The sequence below is a fragment of the Caretta caretta genome, chromosome 7 (assembly GCF_965140235.1).
Source record: "Caretta caretta isolate rCarCar2 chromosome 7, rCarCar1.hap1, whole genome shotgun sequence".
NCBI classification, from domain to species: domain Eukaryota; kingdom Metazoa; phylum Chordata; order Testudines; family Cheloniidae; genus Caretta; species Caretta caretta.
This window is the reverse complement of record NC_134212.1, coordinates 99028950-99055281: the sequence shown is the minus strand read 5'-3', so window position 1 is coordinate 99055281 and position 26332 is coordinate 99028950. Positions and strand designations below refer to the sequence as shown.

General features: G+C 40.8%; 1 protein-coding gene across 1 annotated transcript; it reads right to left on the bottom strand.

The window, feature by feature from the left end:
* Positions 1 to 5730: 5730 nt before the first annotated feature.
* Positions 5731 to 25177, bottom strand: BNIP3 (BCL2 interacting protein 3). Its single transcript, XM_048857881.2, has 6 exons — positions 24790 to 25177; positions 16497 to 16674; positions 15214 to 15298; positions 10476 to 10582; positions 10220 to 10369; positions 5731 to 8157 (listed from the first exon to the last, which is right to left on the bottom strand). The coding sequence occupies exons 1-6, from the start codon at positions 24833 to 24835 to the stop codon at positions 8106 to 8108; spliced, it is 618 nt and encodes a 205-aa protein (XP_048713838.1). The 5' UTR covers positions 24836 to 25177; the 3' UTR covers positions 5731 to 8105.
* Between the last annotated feature and the right edge of the window lie 1155 nt (positions 25178 to 26332).

The window sequence follows — 26332 nt, the reverse complement described above, 5'->3', positions numbered from 1 at the left end:
AGTCAGTGCTTAAATTTTCAAGTGATTTTGTAGGCTCAAATTGAGGGCCTGATTTTCAGAAGGCTGCTGTTCAGCACTGAATGAAAAGCAGCTCCCTTGAAGGGGTCTCAAGTCAGTTACCTAAAAATTGAGACAACTAAAATCTTTAGACCCTTTAAAAAAAGACAGGCCATAGTGTTCAGTTTGAGTGTGGTTGGAAGTAGCAAAAGAACAGAGAAGAGTTGGGCTTAGTCTCAACCATTTCTAATCACTACATGGAGAGTTGGTAGATAAGTTAATGGTGAAAAAAATCAATGGAAAACTATGGAGCCGAGCACCAGAGTAAGCTGGAGAATTAAAATCAATGTATTTGCTTTTGTATCTTTCTCCCGTAAATCTAAGTAATACATATAACAGAGAGCGCTTCACTTGTTTAAAGATGCAGAGAGTATGATTCTTTGAAAAATAAAGGTCATCATGCTCATTCAGTGTGCATTTTAAACTTCTAAAAATAGGTACATTTTCAGATAGGTGATTTTGAGTAAAGAGTTATATCTTAGACTAATTGGTAGTACTGGTACTTTCTATTGTTAGGGCAGACAGAGTGGAGAGAGAGACTAATATCACATTTTTATAGAACTTGCAAAGTGTGAAATTACAATATGCTGAAGTCATCTAGGAATCCTTTAAGCTAGATTGATAACATATAGTATGAACAGAGGATGAAGATGCTCGTGCTAAAAAGTATATTTCATGGTATTGACTGTGGAATTCTCAAATATTTAATTCCATGGATTAATTTAAATAACATATTTAAATACAAATTATACATGATGCAATTATGTGGCGTTTCTGTACTTCTCCATGAAGATATCCATAATTCAAACTGTATGAGATGTGCCTAACTTTTTTTCTGCTAGACCGTGTCATTTCTTGACTTCCTCTTAGCATTTTCTATAAAAGTGAAAAGTTAAAATGTCAATTTTCTGTTGCCTAGCTTCTCTCTCCATCCATCACTAATAAGGAATACCTCCCACCTGTGGAATTTGGATGTGGTCCAGCATTGCTGGATGCTCCAGGACTCAGTTCAGGTCACCAGATTTTCTGTGTCAAGCAGTTCAGTTTTTCCAGACTGTTTTTATTTTATAACTTAAATTAATATTCCATGAAAATGAATAAAAAAAAATCTCATCTGACAACTTCTCTCCCTCTCCTGAGGTTAGGACTTACCAGAATATTGATGCTCTAACTATCTGGCTTCTCTGGTACAGCACCTATTAAGTGGGCTCCCTTTGCCTTCCACCACTGCAGAAAGGAAGCTCTAGAAGCATTGAGCTAAGTCCAAGAGGTGCTATAGACAGCTTTTCAGGAGCATCAGAAGCCGAGCTGTGTCCTGTTGCCACAAGCCATCCACCCTCACTTTGCCAAGGCCTGGGCTTGAGATAGCAAGCTATGCCCTGCTGCCACAAGCTGCTGACCCTCACTCTGCTGGGGAATGGGGCTTTGAGTTGGACAGGTGTTTAGGCCTCAATTCCACCTGAAGCTGACTTCCATGGGAGAGTTAACCAAGAACCAGAGGGTTCCCATGGAGAGGGGAATCCTTCACAGCTGGCTCATGGGTAAGTCTTGCAAATGCAAACAAACCCCCTTCCAAAGGCCATAGTTCGTATTGTTAATGAGCACATGCTGTAAAAATTGGTTTAAACCCCTTCTTTGTCTTCTCCCTTGAGAGACTCTTTGCTGGGGCATTTCTCTTCACAGAGGCTATCCGTATTCAGGGACAGTCTCACTACCTTTCCCTCACCCTGCAGCATGTCTGGGCCTGCAGAGAAGCCTGCCACTTCTGTGAAGCTCTGCCACAGGCTGCAGTGTAATGAGATTTATGCTGGTCTGGTTTTCAGCCTGTGGCCCCCTCACTTTGCCAGGAAAAGGAGCTCTGAGTCTGACCAGTAGGAAGGGGAGTCTCTCTTTGCCCTTCTCCCTCTTCACTGGATGTCTCCACACTTAAGCGTTAGTAGCACTTCATGCAGTCTGTGACCAGACGGTCACAGACTCACACGGCTGCACCATCACTTACAGGGAGGTAAGTGAAAAATCCCTTTCTCCTTTCATCAATCCTGTTTTTAATGGGTAAGGCCCAGAGAGGTGTCCCCTACAGTAGCGAGGATCCGGGGGAGCAGACAGGCGTCCTTCCAGGCTCCTGGGGCCATCACGCAGGCTATTCCTCACAGTCAAGATATTTGTACCATACCCCTTCTTGGCTGAGTGGGTCCCCAGACCAGGATGAGCAGTGTGCTATCTCCCGCCTGTAAACAGCAACCCAATGTGGGTAAAGCAGTTGCCTCACCAGTGAAAGAGACAAGTCACAACTTCAGCAGAGGACTTCTTTCCAAAAGACCCTATAGAAAATAGATCAAGGATACACTACACAGAAATTTTGAGACTCAACTGTAGCCATTCAAACCAAAAACTTGTCCTGTACTTGATAAGGAAAACCAGCTAGGTGACAAGCAAGTGGGCTTATTAACTAGAGCTATGATTTTTGCCTGGAATGAGAAATCTCTGGGTTCTCTTTGGGTCAGATCCTGGGTATGACTTGTGATGATTTATTGCTCCTAACTTAGTGTACTATAAGTTATATTGTAAGGTAAGTAACCATTTTTTTTGTTTATTTTTTAAGTCCCAGGATGTAATGAGTTCTGTACCCATAATATATACACTAGCTGTCCACTAGTTATACTTGTGTATTTGTAGTGTATTCTGAGCTCTCTAGGCTTGTATAAATGAACTGGTAGTTGAAGCAAGAAATCCATGTAGGAACTGCATGTACAAAAAGCAATTAATAATTTGACCACAAGATAGAGCTAGTCTAGTACTTTATACAGTAATATATATATATATATATACACCATATAATACTATATTGTTAAATGTTCAATATAGTAATAATAGTGCTAGATTAATACTGCTGTGATAATATGGTTACATTTATCCATCAATTTTTTGCCTTTTTTCAACCATGTGAAAAGGTCAGAGGGTTATAATTTTTTTTCTGTGTCTAGTGAATCTTTAGTTGGTCAAGTTGATCCTCATTTTTCATTAATGCAGCATATATCAGGTGCAATATGAATGACCTCACTACAATCTCTGATCTTCTGCCAACTAAGGATTTTATCTAGCAGAAATTTTGTGGCTGTAGTGCAGACTTCAGAAGGCTCTTTGTGCAGCTGGCAAACTTAACTCTCTGATTCGACTACAAATTTAGAGTCTGGAGTGAGCCTGAAATCTTGGTCCTACAATCACTTGTCTAATAGAAGTTGCCTGTAAGATGTTTTTTTAAAATGACCTCCAAGGTCACTTTTTGTAAAATGAGTAATGTTTTTTCTTTGGAATACTTTTCATGATGTGTATAGCATGTCAGAACAGTGAACACAAGTTTATTGAGTGAGGATCCTGGAACTGGGGGAAAATTGAAGTAGTAACATCTCTCATTTGATACTTAAAGTAATAAGTAATTTAAGGATCTCCAATGATTTTGACCTATCCTGCCCCCTACAAACCCCTTACCAGTCCCTATGCACCTATCCTGCCCACCCTCTACACATCCCCTACCAGCCCTCACACGCCCTTATGCACCTATCCTGCCCGTCCCTACACACCCCCTACCAGCCCTCACGCGCTCCTGTGCACCTATCCTGCATGCCCCTACACACCCCCTACATTATCACGGTTTTTACTCCTTGCCAAAGATGGTTGAATTGCTTGCCTGGTCTCCTGGATTAGCTACAAATAAAAGTGTATTTAAGTTTAATTATGCAGTTTGGCCCTTTTTTTCTGTTGGCTTATTAGTTAGGTATATTTGCACCTCTTCTCTGTGGTGAAACTTTATTTTAATGAACCCACTAGTCTTGGCACATAGAGAGTACAACTTTCTTTTAATATTAATTGGGGATGCAAATTATTTATATCCTACTCTTCTGCTGGCACAGGATTGTTCCCACAGAGTGTATTCTCATGCCTTGCTCAATGTAGTTTGACAAGCCGCAAGCCATGGCATTTCCATGACTTTTCTTTGAGAAAAATATTCTACATTGTACTAGATCTCACCAAAGTTAGGCCCCAACTCTGCAAAATGCTCCATGTGGTTGGACTCACGTTGAGGTAAATGGGGCTCTGAGCTGAGGCAGAAAGGTGTTGAGTACCTGCAACTCCCATGGGAATCAGTCACCTTTCTTTGTATGCCAGAAGCAGTAGTGCTAGAACAGGAGCCATACTGGCGTTTGAGTTTTCCCAGTGAGTTGTATTACCCACGCACAGCACTGTTGGGATGCATCAAGTTTATCTGAGAAATGGAATCGGAAAGCTACATGCTGCCTTTGAATCACTTGTTCTTTCTGAAAGTATCAGAATGGACTGCCTGACTACTATTCTGTATTGCTCTTCAGGGATTGAACCTGACCTTTCGAGGTGACTTGAAGAGGGAGAAGATGAGTTTATATACTTTGTATTTCTTTTTGAAATTAAAAAGTTCTGCTTTATTTTTGACTTAGGGCTTGTCTGCACACAAGCTAGAACCAAAATGACAATTGGTTTTAATTCATGCCTTTAGTTGTTTCAGTTCAGTTTGCATGTAGAGAGAGACTTGTTTTGCTGGACCTTTTCACGGAGGATGGTGGCACTGATCTAGATTGAGAGCATGCTCAGCCTTTCACTGAAAGGAGAGAAGTGTTGAACCTTTGACAAATGTGCTTTCCTTGCAACTGTCTGTTAGCCATGGCACTGTACATTTATTGAACTCAAATGCTTAAGTTCAGTGATGTTGGGAATAGCTGATATTAGGTATACAAAATCAAAAAGCTCCCAGTGTTGATTTGGAACCATCGAGTTTTGCAGATAGCTGGCCAATGTAATTAGGAGATCTTACTGTTACCTCTTACTTGCAGTGTTTGGCAACGCACATTTGTAGCATCATGCTTCAGTTTAGGCCCCAGTCCTGCAAGGAGCTCCGTAAAGATCGGACCCTTGCATCTGCTAGGAGCCCCCACCGCAATCAGTGAAGCTCTGATGCACCCAGCAGGAGCTCCACTCTACATCAGGGCCCAACACTGTAAGCCTTTACAGAGCCTAGCTCAACAAGGTCCTGATCCTGATAGGGAGCATACTGGGGCTAGTGCAAAACAGTAATATATGATACGCATGAATATATCTGACACCTTTCACAACCACTAAGAAAACATATGTAATTGACATTGCAGGTACCAAGTGAAATTTGCTTGAAAAGTGATTTTTATTTCGACTGATGAAAAAGCTATTGTTTGTTAACTTATTATTTGTCACCTATGTATAAGGACTCAGTTAGGAGCAAAGATATTAATCCTTTCATAAGGGATGATCTAAATGAGAGGTATTTTGCAACTCAGATTATTTTGAGAATTTTATACTGGAAATGGAACAATAGAAAAGAAAATGGTGGTGCAGTAAATGTAGCTGAATAGGTTTTAGAGTCTTGTAGGATGCAAACAGCATTGTGGCACAGATTCTGATGCAGCCTTAAAGCTTTACAGCTTGGACTCAACAGGGTGACACACTTGGGCTATAAAGGTTTTAAACCACACTTAATCAACTCTTAAGTCAGTGTCCACAGAACTACATACCCCAGCATCCTTCCCAAAAGCAGGGAACCCCACTAGTAACTGTTTCCCTGGGTTAGATTTCTTTACTTCTGTTAATATAAGAAAATGAAGCAAAACATATTTCCTTCCTTTTATTAATGGTTAGTATTTTTCTTACAAGTCATGTCACAATCTACTCTGGTAATGTTTAACTGAATATTACTTCAATGATACCAGGAAGTCTCTCTCAAATGCATTTCACAGCTTCTGTTAAACTTCTTTAAAATATCGCTAATTATACCAGGATATATTTAAAAACATGGAACTTCCAATGCAACAAGAAATATCAATCTAACACAATGGAAAAAGGGCAGTACTACAGGCTTGTTACATAAAAATGTGATACACATGCACACACACTGATTTTAGGGGGAAAAAAGCTAACCCTGCAGGTTTGAAGAATATAAACTTATTTGATATTTACTACTAATAATTAAAACAAACCCTACTGGTGCTCACTTCTGTTCTTAAAAATTACAAAAAATAATTGGTGTTAAGTCTTTACACTAAAATGTATTTATTTTTCTTGTACACTTGCTCTGACAGCCACTCAAACATCTAGATAATGTCTATAATATTTGTCGGGGGTGTGGGGGGGAGAGGAGATGTTGAATAAAAACTGTCAGTAAACTTTGGCTCCTAATCATGGAGTGAACTCTGCATGGGTGCAGGCATCAGCCCACACAAAGCTCATCTGGGGCTATAATGAGTGAAACTGTGTAAGGAGTTTTAGGCTTCAAACAAAATCTATTTTCAAATGCTTTACAATTTGATGGGAAAGATTATTCAGAAAATAAAGAAATCCTAGAAATCCACAGTTGAAACCTTAAGAAAAATGTAAAAAAACAAAAAACAGGTCTTGATCCTACATGTACTTAAATTCATACACATGTAGAGTCTCACTGATCCCCAAAGGACTACTCATGTGTAAAGATAAACATGTGTAACTGTCTGCAAGATCAGGGGCTAGGTGATGAGTGCCACTTCGTGCCTTTGCAGCAGCAAACTATCCCTATAACTGTGATGACATTTTTGGTGATGGGGCATAAATATAGTGAGGTAGCACAGGTGCCCACTGTATACAGTCATGGAGCTGTTGTAAACAGCTATGTTAATTTCAGTTCCATTCCAAGAACAAAAGATAAGTCTGTTTGATTTTCTCCTTATCATTTGGCAATACTCAAAGTAAATTTTATTTCTAAACAATGATGTTATCACAAACAAAGCAAAGTCAAATCTGTATGTGCAGATCCTGTGTGTGTGTGTATAATGAAAGACCATGCCTTTCAATTATTTCCACTTGGGAATTTCTTTTAATCAGTTAGTAGTTCAGAGTTACTCATATCTAAGGATGAATCATGAAATCATGTTAAGTAAACCTTTCTTTGCTATTTGTGATAACACAGATGAATTAGGTATGAAAAAAATAAACCCAGTGAAATGGTCCAAAAGAGAGCACTTGCCTTTTAAACAGCTTTCAGAAATTGGTTTGAAATATTTTTTAAAAAGGGGAAACAACTGTGAATCCACAAGTTTTTATTAAAAAATACATAAGACCTATGAATTTGGCACACAAAAAAATCAATCTCCTTTTTCCTTATTACAGTAAGATTAAATTCCTGAATCAAAATGAGTTCCATTAGTATACCTAAATAAGCAAGTATGCTGTTCCTTAACATTTATAAGGGAAATAAGTAGGCCAATTTAGGATGGAAATGCACTTTTTCTGTCATCAAATCAAAAAATACTTTGTTTTAAAGCCATATTTTGCAAGAATATAGAACAAGAGGAATTTTAAATGACAAACAATAAAGAGCACTGCAAAAGGAAATAATTTGTTCGGCACTGAGGCCCAAATTTTAATTGAGGCTCTTGTAGACCAAATTCTGAGCTGCTGTAAGTTAACATAGTTCCACTGAAGCTACACTGTATGTACCAGCTGAGCATCTAGAGAGTGTCTTAACATTTGGTGTCTCCCCTATGCAGAAGAGCTAATCAAAACCTTAAGAAAATGAGTCACCTGAAATCAAGTCACAGGATTCTCTAATAGCATATATAAGGCCACATCTTAATAATGACAATATTCACTTTTTCAGAAATATAAAGAAATAATGGTTTAGATGAATTCCTAGCTGCATCACAACAGTACAAGAAAGCTAAGAGTTTGTTTATTAACACTGAGGGTCTTTTAAATTTTCAATGATATTTCACTACCAAGCATTACAGCAGATATTAATCTGAAACATGCTTTATAAATTGATCTAAAACATTATACATGATAGCTTGGCTTCAGTATTTCTTGTCCCCCATCTACTACTAAATTAGGAACATGTTTACAGAACAAACAGCAAGGTCCTGTAGCTATCACAAGCTCAGAAGTTCCTGCCATTCACCATTTGTGTTCCCAGATGGATATTCTCACTGCTTTGAGCCTGACCAAATTTTATTCTTCCTTTAAAAGGTGCTGGTTGTAGTTGTGGTTGTCAGACGTCTTCCGATATAAATCCTTGGGGAAGAGAATACATGTGAATACGCATTTCATTTTAAAAAGAATGTACAGCATGTAAGGAATGCTTTTTCCCTCATCAGATTACTAGAATGTAATTTATAGAAGCAGTCGCAGTACCTGCTATTGTTAAGATTGCAAAAGAGTTTGTTATAAACACCAGCTTTTGGTTGCTTATGATTCTGTGTACTCTTGACCCATAATTGACACCAGATTAAGAGGCAAAATAACGTGCTCAGTGTAAGATGAGCTTTGTTACACCCACTCAGTTATTTGACTTAGTGTTTTCATCAATCACTTTTTATTATTTGTTTGTTCATTATTTTTTACCTCAATATGATTTCACTCTTATTCTGTGTTCTTTCCTGTATTTGTTTCCTTTTCTCAAATGAAAGAAATGACCACTATGAAAATTAACCATTGTGACCACATTTAAACATAGCACTTCATGAAGGTGTTACAGGTTGTGATCTTCTGCTACTATATCCGTAAGTGAGCTAGAATGTTGCAAGGTCAGAGAAATTCTGGAGAGTCAATTAATGAAATACATATAATATTATAGTATTCTTGTTCGTACTTCAAAGGAAAACTTCACTATGTTTCTATACATTTTGAACAGTCAGATACAGGTTTTTTTTATTTCTATTTAATCAACTTTGTAGACTTATTTTAAGTGAGTTTAAACATATATTTAAGATTTGGGGGAAAGTAAAGGTTGGATTGTTTAAAACCACTTATTTTATTAGATGGTTGGGGTCTAGGATTTGTATATTAAGTTAGCTAATCTGTGCCCTCACACACCTAGAAGTGTGTACCTTTCAGATATTTCTCCTTTATCTGCAGTCTGACCCTAACCAATTGGATTGGGTGTGTGAACAGAGAGGAAATAAGGGACACTCCATCAGGGAAGGCATACTGAAAACAAGCCAATGCGATAATTGTAAACAGCACTGGCAAGTTATTAAGCCTGATTCTTATTTTATGTTCAACAGTTTTACAATGGTTGAACCCTTTGGATCTAGTGCTGATTTATGCTGGTATGAGATCACAACAAGTCACGCTGCCCTGTGGAATGAGCAAGCTTCACCTTGTTTGTTTATAACAGTGGCTCTGCAACATATGGCAAACCTTCCCCTGCCCCCCGGAACTTCTAGAGGCCTCTTCAGAGGTCTAGCATCTACACAGGTGAGAGGGCAGAGACTGAGCAGATAAGGGAGGAAGGAAGATTGTGGCTGGTGTGGGAAGCAGATCATTCCCCTTTAACCTCAGAGAGATTCCTAGGAAAAGACATGACAATTGAGAATTCTATGTCCTTTCCACAAAGCTCACTCCCTCTAGGGTTGTGGGAAGTCCCTAGTAAACCTCCATGGGGCCTTGATGTGGATGGGCCTGGCCTCCCACAGATTCCCTAACATCTGTGGGGATACCTGGGTATCTTCTGGGTTTAGGGATAGGCTCTGAAGCACCCTCTACAGGTAGGGAAACCCCAGCCCTGAGTGGATGGAGTTAAGGGATTAATCTCTTCCCCCAGTCCCTTTCCTACAGGTCCATATGATCTGGCACAATGCTAATTTGAAAAAGACCCCTCTCGTTGTTTTTATAGACGCTCGCATGTTTCTGAAACATGCGGAATAAAACCCACTGGCTTTTTTCCCTTTCAAATCCACCCATCACAACAGAACTGAATACTATGTCTGTATAATTCCTAACTTCAGCTTTTGACAGTTCTCTAGGTAAATCCTCAACTACTGAGAAAAGCATTGAGGAAAACTGACCCATACAGCAATGCCACAAGCATTGCCACAAACAGGTAGGACACTTGCAAAACATAAGATGACTGGTCAGGTCTGGCCATGCTTTGCTTTGCTTTTGTGATACAATAGCTTCAAAGTAGTGGATACCAGTTAGTGAATAACTGGTCAGTGTGTCAAAATAGTTGTACCATTTAAATTGTAGGCATATGAAGAACTACAGGTTGGAATGACACTATTCAGATAACAGATAGGAGAAAGCTACAGTAGAAAGACTTTATTTTAAAAAAAAAAAAAAAAAAAAAACTTACCCTAGCCCTATGGCAAGCAAATGAGAGAGAAGCAGAGATGGAAGGAAAACCTTTAAAAATTCTGCTGAGAATATGCCCCCTTTCTTCATCATGCTTGTGTTTCTCATGCTGAGAGAGGCAGTACGCTTAGGGTGTTTAAAGAGAAATTCCCTAGTTTAGGAGAGGAAAACAAATTATCATGTTAGCAAATGTACATTTACCACCCATAAAAATAAAAGCCCCAGCAGAAGGACTGCAGGATGCTGAGGACACTCACTTTGGTGGGATGTTCTCAGGCCTACTGGACCAGTCCCATATCCAGTCTGAATTTTTCTGCAAGAGCCTTTCTATTTCTTTTCTTCTTTCAAGAAAATCTTCTTCAGACTAAAACAAAGAGTCTTCATCAAACAGTGCACTAGATGGTTATGACTACACAAATCACTACCACCACCATCCTTATAGAAACTGGATTCACTTACAGAACTTGGACTCTCTCTGGCTTTGCCCACCGTAAGGCCATTTTGGGTTGTACTGCTACAATGCAGCCCTCTCATCTGTCCCCCATGCTAATTCTCAAGTTCACTTGCGGCGTCCATATGTTCCTGCAACCCAGTATTCAATGCCTTCCCTCTATGCATTTTTTTATTTTATTTTTTTTTAAATTTCAGCCAAAATGGTTCAATCACTTCCAACAGGGCTAGGGAAAAAATGTGTTTAACCCATGACAAACCATGTGAAAAGCTCTTCTGTCCCCATGCTTTGGCACAGGATGTGAAATTTGGCAAAGGGTGGCCTTTGTGTCAGGGATGTGGCTTTGCCATCCCTGTGAAAATAGGCACTGAGGAACAGAGACTGGGACTGAGATGGGGAGCCAGGGATGGGGAAGAGACAGGACTTCAACAGAGAGGGACTGGCTGGAGGGGGATGGTTTGGAAGGTGTCAGACTTGGGCGGTAGAAGGGTCCATGAGCACCAGAGCACACTCCCCTCCAGAGCCTGGAATGGAACCCAAGATTCTTAGTCTCACCACTCCAAGGCTGTCAGCAAATAACTGAAACCCCAGGCAAAATCTCTCCTCCTCCTCCTCTGGTGATACTCCATATAGAGGATGACAACCTGCTATCAGTTACTCCCTTAGCTCAATTGGGAGAAGTCTGCGTGCTGAATCTAAAGGTTCCAAGCCTGCTGATGACCCATGTGGGTTTCAATATGATGCCACATAATGAAAGGCTTGTGTTTTCAGTTCACTTTTTAAAAATCTAAGAAACCACACACACACACACCACTATATAAAAAAACACCACCACATTATTAAGGTTACAAAGTCAAGCACTCAAAAGCTAGGAAAAGCTTTCCTCAGAAACTTAAACTTAGAAATTGCCTCTGAAATCTTAATTTCGTCCCCTTGTGCACATGTATTATGATAGTCTTTTAATTACATGATCCCAAACTAATTTTTCCATAGGATCCACACTTCATTCAGTGCATAGGGTGTACTTTCTTTGAAGATTAATCAGGGTTGAATAGAAAAGGTGGCTATTGTCTGTAGGACCCTGCCTCATATGTTGCAGAAGTTGGAAGGTGTGTAGTAAATGAGGCAGGGGACTGCAGGAAAAAGAAAGGATGGTTTCGTGATTAGGGTAGTTGAATGGTGTCCTGGGGAACTGGATTCTATTGCTGCATCTGCTTCAGAATGCCTATATGTTATTGGGCAAATCACCTTAAACCAAACTTCTCCCACATGGTCACTAATTGTTTGAAATAGTGTTAAGATGCAGTTTAAGTTTCTGAGCACGATTATACAATACAGGGTTGACTGTGATAGCGGGTGGCTGGACTTGATGACCCAGGAGGTCCCTGCCAGTCCTATATCCCTGTTCCTTGTTTTCTCAGTGCCTGACTTGAGACCCTTGCATCTGATTTGCAGAAGTTGTGAGCGTTCACAGCTGCAACTGAAGTCAATGGGAGCTGTGCTTTGAACATGTAACGAATTATGTAATGCTAAATTCTTGAAAAAATAAGGTACTAGGCATCTCAAACTGAACACCAAAATTTGTGGATACTTTTGACCTTACTCTCTTTGTGCCTCAATTTCCCATCTGTGAAATGGGGATACCACACCCTCACCTCAAAGGGGTGTTGTGAAAATAAATTCATTAATGTTTGTGAAGAGTTCAGATACTACAGTGGTGAGCACTATGGAAAAGCCCATGAGGAAATTAATTCTGTCTTCAGAGAAGCATTTGAATAATGTACAGTAAATAAGGCCTGGGGCTACACATTGAACAATGAGGAGAAAACAAAATATTGAATGGCTGCTCATTAAGTGTGCACTGAATGAGGCAGGGGTCCTGGTGGTGAAAAAAGAGTATGTGATCATGTAAGTTAAGACTATGATAATGTGTGTGTACACAGGGAAACAAATTAAGGTCATACAGAACATTAATTCTGGCATATAATAACTTTTGAGTGTTCGAGTTTGCAATCTTATAATTTTCTTTTTAATGAAGGTTTTCTTTTGTGTATAATATATATCAACAGTTCACTCATGATTCTCTCTCTCTCTAGGTGCAAAAGTGTGTGTGTGTGTGTATATATATAGGGAGGGAGTGGGAGCAAGAGTGTGAGAATGAATGAAAATATTTCCTTCTCAGTGATGTGTGTGTGTGTGTGTGTGTGTGTGTATTTAGCTCACGAAAGCTTATGCTCAAATAAATTTGTTGGTCTATAAGGTGCCACAAGTCCTCCTTTTCTTACTCAGGATGAAGCTCTCGCTGCATCCAGACACGTGATTATTTGGGTTAAAGCATGCTCTGGACAGGCAGCTCATCCTTTTCTGAGGTTCTTTTGTACATTTAACTGAATTACTTATAAAACTTTATCTACAAAAGAGTTTTTAGATGAAAAATTTAAAGATTAATAGCAAGTTTCTAATAAGGGGGTTGTGTGGACCTGTGATTCTAGCCTTGTTTCAGCAATGTGACAATACACAGTATGTAAAATGTGACTCTTTGCTTCCAGTAAATATCCTTTTTTAATCCTGATTTACCAGCTGCATTGGTTGCCAGCAGTCTTCACAAGTATTTAAAAAGTAATGCATAAAAATGTTTTAATATATTTAACACACAAAATATTAAGGGTAAATTATCAAAGTAACATGTTGAAATATACTTGCTCAATCCCAGTTATTAAAGTGAATAGGGATCATATGGCTAAATCCCAGTTCATTGCTTTTTAAAATTTACCTATAAGGCTATAATTTCTAACAGACAAAAGGAAGGTTTTGTTATGCCTGAAGTTACTCCTTTTAAATTCATGATGTGCTCTTGCAGCACATTATTATTTAAAAATAAAACCAACAAACATAACATAAGAATGGCTGTACTGGGTCAGACCAAAAGGTCCATCTAGCCTGGTATCCTGGCTTCCGACAGTGGCCAATGCCAGGTGCCCCAGAGGGAATGAAGAGAACAGCTAATCATCAAGTCATCCATCCCTGTCATCCATTCACAGCTTCTGGAAAACAGAGGCTAGGGATACTACCTCTGCCCATCCTGCCTAATAGCCATTGATGGACCTATCCTCCATGAATTTATCTAGCTTTTTTAAACCCTGTTATAGTTTGTGCCTTCACAACATCTTCTGGGAAGGAGTTCCACAGGGTGACTGTGCGTTGTGTGAAGAAATACTTCCTTTTGCTTGTTTTAAACCTGCTGCCTATTTATTTTCATTTGATGATCCCTAGTTCTTGCATTATGAGAAGGAGTAAATAACACTTCCTTATTTACTTTCTCAGCACCAGTCATGATTTTATAGATCTCTATCATATCCCCCCATGGTTGTCTCTTTTCCAAGCTGAAATGTCCCAGTCTTATAATTCTCTCCTCATATGGAAGCTGTTCCATATCCCTAATCATTTTTGTTACCCTTTTCTGAACCTTTTCCAATTCCAATATATCTTTTTTGAGATGGGGCAACCACATCTACACGTAGTATTCAAGATATAGGCATACCATGGATTTATATAGAGGCAATACGATATTTTCTGTCGTCTTATCTATCCCTTTTTTAATGATTCCCAACAAACACCTTCTGGTGTAAGCCTGAGCAATACAAAGGGGTTACAGTCATGTCAGGAGGAGGAAATTTCGGCCTTGCAGATCTATATGACATTAGTGAATATCAATAATATTTGTATATCTACAGACCCTATTATTGTAATATCTGAGTACCTCACAATCTTTAATGGGTTTTATTCTCCTAAGACCCCTGTGAGATAGGGCAGTATTACCTGTTTTACAGATGGGCAGTTGAGACCATGAGTAGATTGTATGACCTTGGGCAAGATCACACATGGTGCAGGTGGCTGTGCTGGGAATCAAACCCAGGTCTCCTGAGTCCCCATCCTGTAGAGTATTTACTGAACCATCCTTCCTAATCTGTAAATTCAGACTATGAACATTTTGACCTATATGTATGGGATTTTTAAAGAGGCCTAAGAGAGTCAGGCACTAAACTGCCATTGAAATACAAATGAGCACCTGACTCCCTTGGGGCCCTTTGAAAGTCCCAGCTCATATGTTTTCAAAAAGAGTGACTATGCAACTCAGTGGCTTAGAACTGTCCATACAATGGGGCCTGAGCCTACAAAGACTTAGGATGTGTCTACACTGCAATAAAACACCTGCAGCTGGCCCGGGTCACCTGGCTCAGATTGCAGAGCTATAAAATTGCAGCTCCGATGGTTGGGCTCAGGCTGGAGTTCGGGCTCTGGAACCCAGGAGCCCGAGTTAGTCGATACTGGCCAGCTGTTGGTATTTTATGCGTAGGCATACCCTTAAACAACTGAGTATCTTGACTCCAGAGGGAAATCCCTTTTACTTTCAGGATTAAAGTTACTCAGTGGTTTAATCTTTGTAGGATCAATCTCATCTTTTCTATGTAAGTTTCCTTAGACTGGTCTTGGAACTGTGATAGTCAAACAGGTTCTCAAAGGAGGGGTGACTTAGCTTTTACCTGAGAGCTATTCTTTTCTCCACTGCTGTGAGTCTCCACTTCAGAAGCTCTGTTATTGTCCTGAGGTGTCTGGGAACGAGGAGGGCTTTGTAAACAGAAGCAAAAGGAGGGAAACGTCTCATTAAATTCTTCATGCTGATATTCTCTATATGTGGAACTAAAAGTTAGCAAACAAACTTTGTTGGCACAGCTGAAGTTTCTTCTACTGGACAGTTACAGCATGGGCAGCAAGGGCACAGGCTTCTCCACTGATGTGCTTAAATACTGACCTAATGGAACTACCTCTAGGGTTGCAGCATAACACATCCTCCATGCTCATTTGACTACATCTGCCAAGAAGGAAGTCAGTTTAATGCATGGTATAACTTTTTGCAGATGTGGACATCTGTCTACAGGGTTACTAGACTTATCCCCACGACTTAGTTCATAAATATCACTGAAGAACAGCGGATAGATGACAATGGCTTTTCGCCTGTATTCAGATCAGCCACTTAGAAATGGGAGCTCCTACATCCCCTTGCCCATTCCATAAGTCTTCTAGTTCCTTGAATCAAATTAAACTTTATAGTGAGGATCCTCCACTGGTTTAAATTGTCACAGCCCCAATGAAATCTGTCAATTTACGAGAGCTGCCCCATATGGAAATTTGCTTTGAAATGCTGCTATTAGAAAGCTCCATGGTCCGTAAATTAGATTTAAGCTAAAATATCATTTTAGCAATTACCTAAGGTCACAAGCACACATTGTTTTTATCATTCCTTTTTTACCATTACTTTTCCACCATTACTTTTCCATAAAGCTAATAAAGTAACACCTTACACCCTGAGAATGGCACTGGCATTGTTTCCACACAGACTGATCGTACAGTCTCTTAGGATGGCAGCCACCATGTGCAAACCCAGGTTGTGAAAGCATCAGATTTTCTTTTATTATAGCAGGAATGTTGCCAGTGATTTAGCAGTGTAACTGTGCAAAGTGCAGCTGATGCTGATACACTTTCCCTACAAAGTCCCAGCATGTCAAAAACTTTGGGAAGACCCCTTTACATTGTGTGATTAAATTTTCCATGGCTCTTTCCCTTACAGTTTCTTTATGGTTTCAGGATGGGCTACTTCAGAATGTGTTCCTATTTTTACTTACTATAAAAAACAATTTGTTGTAAATTTTTATACAGATATAAATGTGTTTATATAAACACATCTCTCGTGCACACACACCCACACACCAGGAAAATTGCACTATAATGAGCATTTCTGTGTTTGTAATAATGTATTTATAGCTACCTATCGCAGCGGGAGCTTTCTCTTGAACTGCTTCTTCCGGATTCATGCTGCGCATCTAGGAGTATTTTCTCCATGTCACCATTGTAAATAGAAATAGAGTCTGGTACTTGCTCGTGGCTTGTTGGCTGGACGGGGTTACCATTGCCATTACTGCTGAAGTGCAGTTCCACCCAGGACCCTGCTTGGCATAATTAAAAACAAAACAGGAAAAAGTCACAAAGACAAATATTGAAAGTTGCAAAACAGACTAACACCCAGGTTAGGTCTGATAACCTCACTCCTGCTTTCTACAATGTGACTACACCTGGTACACATGGGTTATTGCTGGTTAACAGTAAAACTCTATTCTAACATGCCTTTCAAAGAGGTAAAGTTGTAACCCTTTCAATTACTTCCAAAATAGTTGTCTGAAGACATTTTTCCCCAGAGTAAATATATTGGTACTGTTCAGACTGTTTGTTCTTTTTATGCCACTTTCTTGTCCGTTAAGGACCCAATCTAAAGCCCATTAAAGTCAACAGAAGTCTCTGAATTGAGTTTAATGGGCTTTAGATCAGGCCCCCCCTCAGACATTTGTGTAATATGGTTTGTTTTATAGCAACTGCACACTTGTGGACAAGTGGCTCTGTGTAAAAGGAGCTAGAATGTCAGACCTCCCACCAAGGACTTTTCAGGGTGATGTAAAATGTATCAGAAAATACTGGCTCAACGCCATAGTATTCCAGCTTATGAACTGGGGAAGAATGGCTACCATAATACTTAGATGCTTTTCTTAGAAAGCTAATACGTCATGCAGTTCTGGTTCACAGGAAAAATATGAAAGTACAAAGTGTCTGTATGCATACTCCGTTACAGAAGCTTTCATTTTAATTTGGTGGGATAATCCACTGTATGCATCTTCACAGCTCAATGCAGTTGACAGATACGGATTCTACTCTCAAGGACTGACTTCCTCTGCCAATGTTTTCACTGTTAATTTATTCAATGTAGTAGGATCATTGCTCCATAAAAACAGTGCTTGTTGTTTACCTTCTTCATTAAGCACATTTTAAAGTATCACTGTTGGGCAATATAGGATGTCTGGCAATTGCTAGATCAGCTATTTGCTACCTACAATAAATGTAAGATCAGTTGACAGTGACATGTTTGTCTTATCAAAATGTATTCAGTAACAACTAACTTCCATGTTAAAAGCACCACCCATATTTCAAAGGACCTGGAGTTGGTTCTTCATGTATAAAATCAAATAAGTGGATAACATTTAAATAATTACATATATACACACAAATCAATGGAGCTTATTTATATAAAATGTTGATGTACACAAAGCTTTACAATAGTAAATACCACAATATAGTGTCCGTACCCTGAACAGTTTATAATCTAAGGCAGAGGTTCTCCAACTGTAGTCCATGAGCTCCATTCAGGTGGTCCGTGGATAGTTCCCTTTAAGGTGCGCGCCTGGGCAGCTGCACATGAGAAAATGAAGGGCCACCCACCTAATTTGGTGTCTGAACCTTGCAGAAGACACACACGTAAGGTGAGGTGGTGGCCTTCGGGGGAATAGGGGGTAGGTGGGAGGGGGCAATGGGGTGAGAAGAGGGGGCGGGCGAAATTTGGGATGTGCCGCTGCCAGAGAAAGAGGCGACTTTCACCAGTTCAGGGGCTGTGGCTGCATTCCAGGCATTCCAGGCACAGTACAATTAGGTAAAAGATGACAGTATTTGCATTTTGGTGAAGATAATAGGTGGGACTTTTTTAATGAGAGCAAGTGGAAAGGGGAGGGTACTGGCATGTATTAACTGGAGGGACCATTCTTACAAGAAATTTTAAAAAAGCCAATAAATCAGGACCAGGAAAAGGAACAGTTAGGTGAGAGGCTTGAGCAGAGCGTAGGGAGCATGACATACACAAAGAAATGAAATCAAAATAAATAAAGCAGTGGCTTTAATAGAACGCAGAAGGAATGGAGCCAATACAGAGATTTGTGAAGTGTGAAATGTAATCTGAGCGACAGGACAGAGAGGATCTTGCTGGCTGTGTTCTGAGTGGACAGAATGTTCAAGAGATAACAGGAATCCAATCAAGCCATTTTGTGTTGTGAAAAGAAAAGGAGTTCTTGTGGCACCTTGGAGACTAATCAATTTATTTGAGCATAAGCTTTCGTGAGCTACAGCTCACTTCGTCGGATGCATACTGCAGAAAGTGTAGAAGATCTTTTTATAAACACACAAAGAATGAAAAAATACCTCCTCCCACCCCACTCTCCTGCTGGTAATAGCTTATCTAAAGTGATTTGCTCAAGAAACTCCCTGAAAAAGCACAAGATCAAATCCGCACAGACACACCCTTGGAACCCCAACCTGGGATATTCTGTCTACTACCCAAGATCCATAAACCTGGAAATCCTGGGCGCTATATCATCTCAGGCATTGGCACCCTGACAGCAGGATTGTCTGGCTATGTAGACTCTCTCCTCAGGCCCTACGCTATCAGCACTCCCAGCTACTTTCGAGACACCACTGACTTCCTGAGGAAACTATAATCCATCGGTGATCTTCCTGATAACACCATCCTGGCCACTATGGATGTAGAAGCCCTCTACACCAACATTCCACACAAAGATGGACTACAAGCCGTCAAAAACACTATCCCCGATAACGTCACGGCTAACCTGGTGGCTGAACTTTGTGACTTTGTCCTTACCCATAACTATTTTACATTTGGGGACAACGTATACCTTCAGATCAGCGGCACTGCTATGGGTACCCGCATGGCCCCATAGCATGCCAACATTTTTATGGCTGACTTAGAACAACGCTTCCTCAGCTCTCATCCCCTAACGCCCCTACTCTACTTGCGCTATATTGATGACATCTTCATCATCTGGACCCATGGAAAAGAAGCCCTTGAGGAATTCCACCATGATTTCAACAATTTCCATCCCACCATCAACCTCAGCCTGGTCCAGTCCACACAAGAGATCCACTTCCTGGACACTACAGTGCTAATAAACGATGGTCACATAAACACCACCTTATACCGGAAACCTACTGACCGCTATTCCTACCTACATGCCTCCAGCTTTTACCCTGACCATACCACACGATCCATTGTCTACAGCCAAGCTCTGCGATACAACCGCATTTGCTCCAACCCCTCAGACAGAGACAAACACCTACAAGATTTCTGTCAAGCATTCTTACAACTACAATACCCACCTGCGGAAGTGAAGAAACAGATTGATAGAGCCAGAAGAGTTCCCAGACGTCTCCTACTACAGGACAGGCCTAACAAAGAAAACAACAGAACGCCACTAGCCATCACCTTCAGCCCCCAACTAAAACCCCTCCAACGCATTATTAAGGATCTACAACCTATCCTGAAGGATGACCCAACACTCTCACAAATCTTGGGAGACAGGCCAGTCCTTGCCTACAGACAGCCCCCCCAACCTGAAGCAAATACTCACCAGCAACCACATACCACACAACAGAACCACTAACCCAGGAACCTATCCTTGCAAGAAAGCCCGTTGCCAACTGTGCCCACATATCTATTCAGGGGACACCATCACAGGGCCTAATAACAACAGCCACACTATCAGAGGCTCGTTCACCTGCACATCCACCAATGTGATATATGCCATCATGTGCCAGCAATGCCCCTCTGCCATGTACATTGGTCAAACTGGACAGTCTCTACGTAAAAGAATAAATGGACACAAATCAGATGTCAAGAATTATAACATTCATAAACCAGTCAGAGAACACTTCAATCTCTCTGGTCACGCGATTACAGACAGTAATCAGAAAAGAAAGTTGCGATATTACAACAAAATAACTTCAAATCCAGACTCCAGCGAGAGACTGTTGAATTGGAATTCATTTGCAAATTGGAAACAATTAACTTAGCCACTCCCAGTCTCTATTCAAGCCTAAGTCATTATGCAAGGTAACCTATTTCCCCTTGTTTTTTCCTACCACCACCAACCCCAGACGTTCTTGTTAAACCCTGGATTTGTGCTGGAAATGGCCCACCTTGATTATCATACACATTGTAAGGAGAGTGGTCACTTTAGATAAGCTATTACCAGCAGGAGAGTGGGGTGGGAGGAGGTATTTTTTCATGCTTTGTGTGTGTATAAAAAGATCTTCTACACTTTCCACAGTATGCATCCGATGAAGTGAGCTGTAGCTCACGAAAGCTTATGCTCAAATAAACTGGTTAGTCTCTAAGGTGCCACAAGTACTCCTTTTCTTTTTGCGAATACGGACTAACACGGCTGTTACTCTGAAACCTGTCATTTTGTGTTGTGGTTGACTAAATGGACAATTTAATAACCTTCCTCTAAAATTTGGAACTCCATATAATCCTTTGCATGCAAATATCTGGTGATAACAAAGTTGGGGAAAACACTTTACTTAACTGCCATCTGTTGCCTTCCTACCTTTTCATCTGTCTGATTGTCTATATAAAAACCTTTCTTCGTCCTTCTGTTATGTTGTGGTGGAAATCCTGAACAGGCTCAGAAGAGTCATCAGTGTGGATGTTTAAGTAGATGTGGCCTGACTGTGGCCCTGGCTTTTGCACCTTCAGCAGTTTTGAGCCTACCATCTGGCTCCCATCCTGTCCTGCCTTGCTCCAAATGCCTCTTTCCAGCCCTCGCTCGCCTTTTGCTCTTCCATTTACTAGGTGTAGGATATGAAAGAAATTAAATTGAAACTATGCCTGTACTCACAGTTACAGGAAAATAATTAGCTTGTCACTGGATGGTGCACTGGTGATATCACATAACTCAGCCAACTGTCATACAGTACAAACTATATATTTGCATACTGCAATCTGATTGGTGAAAGTACCGTAAGTCAACTTTTAAATAATTATAAGCCAAATATTTGATTTTTTGCTAGCATGCCAGAAACATATGAATCAAAAAACTCTTATCCAAACAACACCAGAAATATAAAGGTAGGATTTGTGCATACATGCAGTGTACTGATTACTACCTTACATGCTGTCAGCTTTGTACCAAAATAATGTAACATGCTTTACTATTGTGAATCTGGACAGGATCTTTGCTTAGAATAATTATATTTGATTATTTAAATAACGTTTAAGTGCTTTGAATTTGAAAAATGTTATCCTAATGCTAGGTTAATGTCTGCACAAGTAACCTTATTTCTTTTAATCACAGTAAATACTCAGCATTTTATCTCTGATTGCAAATGGCTACTCATTCTCCAAGTTCTAGCAATGTCAGAATACTTATTCAAATTAAAGACAAGATAAACAGTGATAATTAAGTGCTCTCACGACTGATTTTAGACTTTAAAATATTTCTGTAGTCCTGCAATAATTAGAATGCACAATAATATCTGATTAGAATAAATGGTTATATTAGGCCATGTTAAACAAATGGAAATCACAAGTAATACTCTGTTTGCTATTCTAACACCTAAGAGCTGTTTTATTTCTTTAGCCTTTAAGGGCCCATCCACAATACAGACGCAAGTGTCAGGAGCCCCAGGTGCAACTGAGTTAAATCACTGTTCCATCTTTTACTCTTTGAACAAGATCAAACTATGTTCTCATATGATGGAAGAGATCTGGACCTAATTTGTATGTGCTGTACAGAAAGAACCTCTGATAACTGCTAGTGCTGGTAATAGTGTTAAAATTGTCAAAATCCCAGCTTCAAACCCATTTTTAATGATCATTTCCTATTTATACAGTTCCACAGACGTTCAAAACTGCTTCACACAGCAAACTAAAGACAGTCCCTGATTTAACACACAATCCAGACATAACACAGCAGTATATGATAGAATATGGAGAGGACAAGAGTTATGACTTTAAAAGATCATGAGCTAAATACATGTTACATATACATTGTGTTCTTTTTTTATATTGGATATTCTGGTGATGGGGGCGATGGCTAGATTACTATAAATCAGCTGTTGCAATAGTGATTAGATACTGAAGGCTCATGTTTTTATAAAGAACAGGAACATAAACAGATAAGAGGGCGGAGGCTGGAAGGCAGGCTTGGGGAGTCATGGGGAGGGATCTGAAGGAAAAAATAAGGTTAACTTGTGCAGTGGACCAGACAAGATTATGCAAAAATAGGGACCAGCATGAGAAAAGGCATGGATGGAGTAACTGATGGGATATCATTGGCTTTGTGAATATCTCTACCACAATACCGTACTTTCAAAATTAGTCACTGCCACAGAACATTTGCACAAAATTCTGATGTCTGAAATGACAAACTGTTCAGAGAGCAGGAAAAACTCAATTTGTACAGAGTAGAAGTCTCTCTCTGTATATCACAAATATATCAGTGAAAACCCCCTTTAAAACAACTGTCTTTCACATGCTTTAATGCTCAGCCACAGTCTTCCTCTTCACCTCCCCAACAAACTCCTTTGCATTTCCAACATATCATCCTATACAAGGAAGATGTACAATAACACTAGAGCACATTTGAATGCACAATCTCTTAACTCTGATTTTGGTTTGCAAATAACACACTCTGTACCTTACCAGGGAGCACATATTTCTTGAGAATCTATTCGTGGCGGTGGGGCTGTGTGATTGAGATTTGAGTGCTTTTTTAACGTGTTCCATTTTTCATGTTAGTCAGAATTTCTTTCATCTCTATTGTCACCTAGACATTGAGCCAGCCTTGACTTCCCGGGTGGAGAAACAGCTCTCTCTCTCTCTCTGACTTCTCTGAGAATCTCCTGCCAGAACTGCTATAAAATTACAACTCAAGATACATAAAATGGAACATTATTTCCCAAGAAAACCTGGTATTTCTATCCCAGGTGTAAGCATGGGTTTATCAGGCAAACTTGTCTTAGTGTCCCATTCCAGATGTGGCACCCATATAAATGTTTGTATATAGTGTTTAACATCATTAACTTTTCCAAACATACAGAGGATATGAGACATACCAGACAAAGTCCCTTTATGCAATGTGTGTCCTATCTCCCTGTATCAGTGACCGAGAAATAAGACCATCTGAGTCTTTTTTTTTTTTTTAAATCTTCCAAGGCCCTGAGAGTTATGAAACACCCTCTTGTGGTTTTGCTACGTGCGAAACTCCTAAACTGGTATATATACACTGGGTAATCAAGTAAACCAAATTGCTCTGTCTGTCACATTGGCACAAAGGGAAATCCTAGAGAACAGTGGGAATGTAAACTAGATTTTTTTCTTTATTTCCAAAACTCCTATATCTATCTATCTATAGGAAATACCCACTTTCTCCAATTTGAGGTGAATAAGGGAAATTCATTTCTCCTTTTCTGCAAACTGATTTCTTTATTTTTTTAAGTATGGCAAATACATGCCCTGATTTCACTTCCTTTTTTACGCTTAGTAAAATATGCATATCTATTATAATCCTAACTCACTTTGTTCCATTTCCATGGTGCCTAAGTATTTTGAAACAAATGTATATTCAGTCAAAGTATTATAGTTTGCTGCAAGGGGTGGAGATGTCAAACTAGAATAGATACATCTGAACTTTAAAAAGATGTTAAATGATAGATCATCATTATTTACTTCCAGTAGAAAATCAGTGTCTTAGGGTATGGCTACACTAGGAAATTAGGTCGAATTTATAGAAGTTGGTTTTGTAGAAACCGTTTTTATACAGTTGATTGTGCGTGTTTTCCAAACAGACTCAAATCCACCATACCTGGCCCATGGATTCTCAGTCTAAGGAACATGAATTATATCAGGGAGCTTGTAAGAAGGTGTTTTTCTTTCTTAAACACCCAGCCATCCATGCAGCTATAACTGTACCTGCCATGTTACCATAACTGGATTGCTGCTAATGGCAACCTCACGGTGCGGGGAGGGGTGGTGTAACGAGATCCCTCACTGACTGTGTGGTTTTTAAATGGCTCACATTAACCCTGTATCTAGGCAAGATACAATAAGCCCGCACACAATCACACACTCATTTGTGGAGTTAAGGACAGCCCTGTATATTCCCTGCGCATGCAGTACTGATCACCGTCCATTTGCAAGTGCTGACATTTCCCCCCATGCTTGTCAAGTTTCATGTTTACTGCATGATTGTTAACAGCGTAACAGCAGACCTAGACTTGGGAAGACGTCACATGCTATAAACAAAGGGAACCCGAGTCTCCAACAGCCCCCGTTCTGGACAGCAAGTCCTTAGGCGACAGCAGGCTGATGGGGGCGCTTTCCCTAGCAAGGCCTGCAAATGAAGGGGCCCAGGCATTGCTGGGAAAGGGGGGGAAGGGCTGGCTCTTACCGTGCAAATTCTCCTCTTGTAGGCTGGGTCCCTCGCCCTGCGACATTGCCTCTAGTTTCTTCTAGGCAGGAGCGTTTCTATTTTCAGCCCGCCCTCGCTGCCTGCTCTCCCCCGACGCCGCTGGCGGGAGCAGCTGCTGCGGACTGTGGCCACGTACGCACCGCCGACTGACCAGCAGCTGACACAGTCTGTTATTGTTATTGCTGCTGCAGGTTCTGGGGATTGTTTGTGATTATGACGTCTCGAGGGAACGGGCCACCCTGATTGGTTGTCATCACCTTCCTCCCCTTTTGCCCCTGTAACGCTGGCTGGTGCGCTGGCTGCCCGGCGAGCTCGGGAGCTGCTGGAAAGCAGCACAGAACCTGAGTGCCACCAGCCAGAGACAGCAGCTGCAGGTATCGATTGATTCGAGCAGTTACTGTCCTCTGGGTCCTAGTGGCGCCCTGTCTGTCATTGAAATGTGGGGGAACGCTGTTACTAAGCAGTTATGTAGCACCATCCTTTTGCACATTACAGAGTTTAAAGCCTCCCCCTCTCCCCCGCTGGCCTTGACTCCTGATTGGCTAAAAAAAAAAAAGGTAAACGACTAGTTTGACTTTGCATTGGACACTTAAGTGTAGCTGGCCTCATTTCAGATTGGATGGGAAATGGGGACGGTCAAAATGCTCAATTTCTAGCACACTAATGTGCATTGATTTATATGCATACATGCATGACCTCATGTTCTAGTACTAATATCTGGATCACTTATTCATTCCTCACTTGCTATGCGTCAGCTATGGTCCTGCTATTGTGGGGAACTTTCCTGGCTTATACACTACCCCGGTGAAGTGGGCTAGCGAAAGGATCTGAGTCCTCGCTACCATTTCCTTTACCCAGAGGCCTGCCTGACCTCGAGGGCTCCCATTCCACTCTCCTGTGTGGCAGAGTCCTCGTAACCCCAACAAGACTGGACCCAGGATTCCTGAGGGCTCGACCACCAACCTTGTTGTGGTCACCTTGGGCAGGGGCTAGGGTGTCCCCACTCTGGAGTGCTCTCTCCGTTCTGGACACTTCCCTGACCCACTGATCATTCCATACAGTTCAAAGCAAACACAATTTATTAACACTCAATTAAAAAAAGATAAGGACAACATGGGAAAAGTTAAAGGAAAACACATAACCCTGCTCTGTGGCATGGGGATATCACAACCAGTGTCTCTGGAATGTAAGGGAAGTTCAGTCTGTTCCTCACAAGTCCCAGGCCTCCTCTTCAGGCTCTGGCTGTGCTGCAGGGATGCTGTGGGTCGGACACTCGCTCTGACGGTGGCCACATGCCTTCAGGCTCTAGGTGGCAGGACTCTTCTTCCCAGCGTTGCCCCAGCCCCATCGGGTTACGGTTCCCTTCCAAGTCTGGCCTGCAAGGCCTCTTGGCTGGGAGCGTCTCCCTATGCTGGGTCCACTGCTCAGAGTCCCCCTCACTCTCCCTAGCTGCTCACCACACCTGGCTTCGGACGGCTTCAGCTCCAGCTCCATTCTGCCTTAGCACTGCTGCTCTGCCTCC